Consider the following 3,190-nt stretch of genomic DNA (forward strand, 5'->3'; position numbering starts at 1 on the left):
TAGGATCCCTGATGATGCATATTCACTGTTGCACACTTTAGGGTCTTTTTGAGAGAGATGCATGCCTGTCAAACTGCTCTTGAAGTGAACCGCTTTCGTACTCTGTTCATGGAGCCAATGGGTTCATGTCAAATTGCTCCAAATTATCGTGGGTTGAAATATATTTTTAGAGGGCTCGTGGGCTTAAATCTCTTTAACATTTTTTTTAATTTCAATCTCTTTAACATTGGGCCGGTCCACTTCGCTTCACATCGTGACTTTCTTCACACCCGCACCGCGTTAGGGCGAGATGGCGGCGACCCTCGGCGGCGGCTACACCTCGCCGGCGGCGACACCACCACTGGAAGACGAAGATCTCCTCACCGAGGTACTCCTCCGCCTCCCCCCGCAGCCCTCCTCCCTCCCGCGCGCCTCCCTCGTCAGCGGACGCTGGCGCCGCCTCATCTCGGACCCCCGATTCGTGCGCCGCTTCCGCCTCCGCCACCGCCGCAACCCTCCCCTCGTCGGCTTCTTCGACATGGACACTCGCGGCCTCTACTTCGTGCCTACGCTGGAGAGTCCCGACCGTGTCCCTCCCAGGCGCTTCTCCTTGCAGTTGGACGACGGGGACCAGGCCGTTCCCCTCGGATCCCGCCACGGCCTCGTGCTCTTCTTGTACCCGTCGCGGAAACAGGTCCTGGTGTGGGATCCCGTCACCGCCGAGCAGCACCGCGTCGCCCTTCCCCCAAGGTTCACGGGACATGTGAACATGGCTGCGATCCACGGGGCGGTGCTTCGCGCTGCCGGAGACGTCCAACACTTTCAGGTGGTCTTGCTAGTGGTGGACAACGACGACGACATACACCACATACGAGCACTGGCCTGCGTCTACTCGTCGGAGACCCGCGTTTGGGGTGACGTCTTCTCGGCACCGCTTCTGCCCAAGGTCGACTTGAGCAGCCTTTACACCAGGGTTTATCGGCCCAAGGCGGCTGTGCTGGTTGAAAATTCCCTTTACTGTATGCTTGTTGGGAATTTGGTTTGTATTCTCGAGTTTGATTTGGTGAAGCGGAGCATCGCTGTGATATTGGCGCCAGTCGATGTGTTTACCGAAGGAAAACATGAATTCACAGTTTTGCGGACAGAGGGTGGTGGCCTTGGGTTCCTCTTCCTGTCAAAGTCAAACTTCAGTGCCCAACTATGGAAGAGAAAGACAAATAGTGATGGTGTTGCTTCATGGGAGCTGGGAAGAACCATTGATCTGGACAAGCTAATTCCCCTTAATTCGGAGAAGAGAGCGCACACATTCATAGTAGGGTTTGCTGAGGTCAATAATGTGGTGTTCCTGTGGACGGTGATGGGCGCCTTCATGATCCATCTTGAGTCAATGCAGCTCAAGAAACTTCCCGATCTCACCGTGATTTCCTGCTATCATCCATTTGAAAGTGTCTTTGCTGCAGGTAATGGCATGCCTTTACACATCTCAAAATAGATAAATTAGCATGCCTTTACACTGTGGTGTAACAAAAAAAAGTTTATTTTCTGATGATTAGCTGATGGCATTATATTCACACGCTTTCGTGTAATGCTAACAATTTGTAAGTAGTGTCGCATCACTTGTTTCTTCTACTTCTTGATGACCTTGTCAACATATAGCTGCAGCATCTTTTCTCTCTCTCAAGATGACTGATTACTTAGGTCCCCATGTGCATGCATATCATCATTTCCGCTCAGAGATGTGCGAATATTGTCATGCTAAGTAGTATCAAATGTTCAGGCAGATATTTTAGTTTTACTAAGCTAGTTGCCATGCCATTTCACATGCCTGCTTATTTGGCATCATTGTGATAACCAGTGAAGTAACGATTGTTCGAATACTTAATGACTATGGCTTCATTAAACTTATGCTGCTGTTCATTGTTTTGCTTGCAGCAATATTATTGTAGGTTATGGATGGTTATTCTAGATATATGTTGGTTGTTATTTCTCCATTCTTGATTGTTTCAATTGTACTTTCAAATTGCTCAGCGTGACACTTCAATCTTGGCCATCATTGGCTGGTCCAAACTATATGTTAGCTATGCTTTATGCGCGGTCTAATTTCTTCAATCTTGGCCATCATGGATGTTTAATACTCCATATCGAACACATGATCAAAATAACATCATTGTATTCTCCATATATATCGAACACATGATCAAAATAACATCACTAGATTCATCATAAAATCTTCTTTCATCATTAATAACATTTTTATATTTTCTAGCATATTATCATTAAAATAGTGGTGAGAGTATTGCGTTATGCTACGAAGAGTAAATATAGTGAGTCATTTTGGACCAGTGGGAGTATCGATTATAAGATGATGCAAGATCATTTGCTTGAGGCTTGTACTGCATAATTTTTATCAAATTTGATTTGTTAGTGAGTATGTAGCCCGTACATTTCTGAAAAGTATCCTGGTGAGCAAGAAACAAGACGTTTCTGTTTTTCCTACTCCATGTGTGCCCCTCGTGTGTTGAGTGTTCTGTTAGGCACTAATTACACCAGAGATAGCCAAAACTGCTAGTATTACAAGTTAAAAGGTGTGCCCCTACACTAGAAATGACATGTTGCTGTTCTCTGTTTCAAATTCTGGTTTTGTCTAATAATGCTGATATGTTCCAACTTTTGAGCTTTTCACACAATTTCAACCATGCTGAATGTTTAATGCTTGACTTCATATAAAAATTATGAGAACAGCTCCTAATGATTTTCCTGAATAAATATATAGTACACGTCTGTTTGAATGATGAGTGATGATATTTCTTGCTTGGCAGGTATCTAGAGTTGCATTCCAGTGGTGCAGATGCAGAAATGGGTTGTGGGCCGTATGTTCCTCCGATTTGTCTGCTGGACATGGATCCTGTATGTGGCATGCACCTAGCACCGGTCACCCGTGAAGTGGACTTGTAGGAAGGTTGAAGTGGACTTGTGGATTTGTCTGCTGAACTTGTTAATTTGTGTATATTGTTTAATTTATGTAGACATTCGTTCTGGCACAAAGGTTGAAGTTACATCCCATTGTTTCAATGCGTAATGCTTTTCAAGCATGTTGTGTTAAGCTCACCTGTCAACTCCACCTCACTAGTGTGCTTGCATTTTGATTGTTGTATCGGGCGGAGAGATTTCAATGTTGGGTTTCTGCTTATGTTCCATGATATCTCCATTT

At 45.2% G+C, this 3,190-nt stretch overlaps 1 protein-coding gene across 1 annotated transcript; it reads left to right on the forward strand.

Annotated features, from left to right (window-relative positions):
* The first annotated feature begins 289 nt into the window (after positions 1 to 289).
* Positions 290 to 2,934, forward strand: LOC125516450. The gene is made up of 3 exons (XM_048681888.1): positions 290 to 1,439; positions 1,912 to 1,921; positions 2,799 to 2,934. Exons 1-3 carry the CDS (start codon positions 290 to 292, stop codon positions 2,932 to 2,934), a joined length of 1,296 nt encoding a protein of 431 aa, XP_048537845.1.
* Positions 2,935 to 3,190: the final 256 nt, after the last annotated feature.

This window comes from Triticum urartu, chromosome 6 (assembly GCF_003073215.2).
Source record: "Triticum urartu cultivar G1812 chromosome 6, Tu2.1, whole genome shotgun sequence".
Classification (NCBI taxonomy): domain Eukaryota; kingdom Viridiplantae; phylum Streptophyta; class Magnoliopsida; order Poales; family Poaceae; genus Triticum; species Triticum urartu.

What these genes read in the sequence shown, in the direction of transcription:
- LOC125516450 (XM_048681888.1), top strand. Translation starts at nt 290, where the DNA reads ATGGCGGCGACCCTCGGCGGCGGCTACACCTCGCCGGCGGCGACACCA.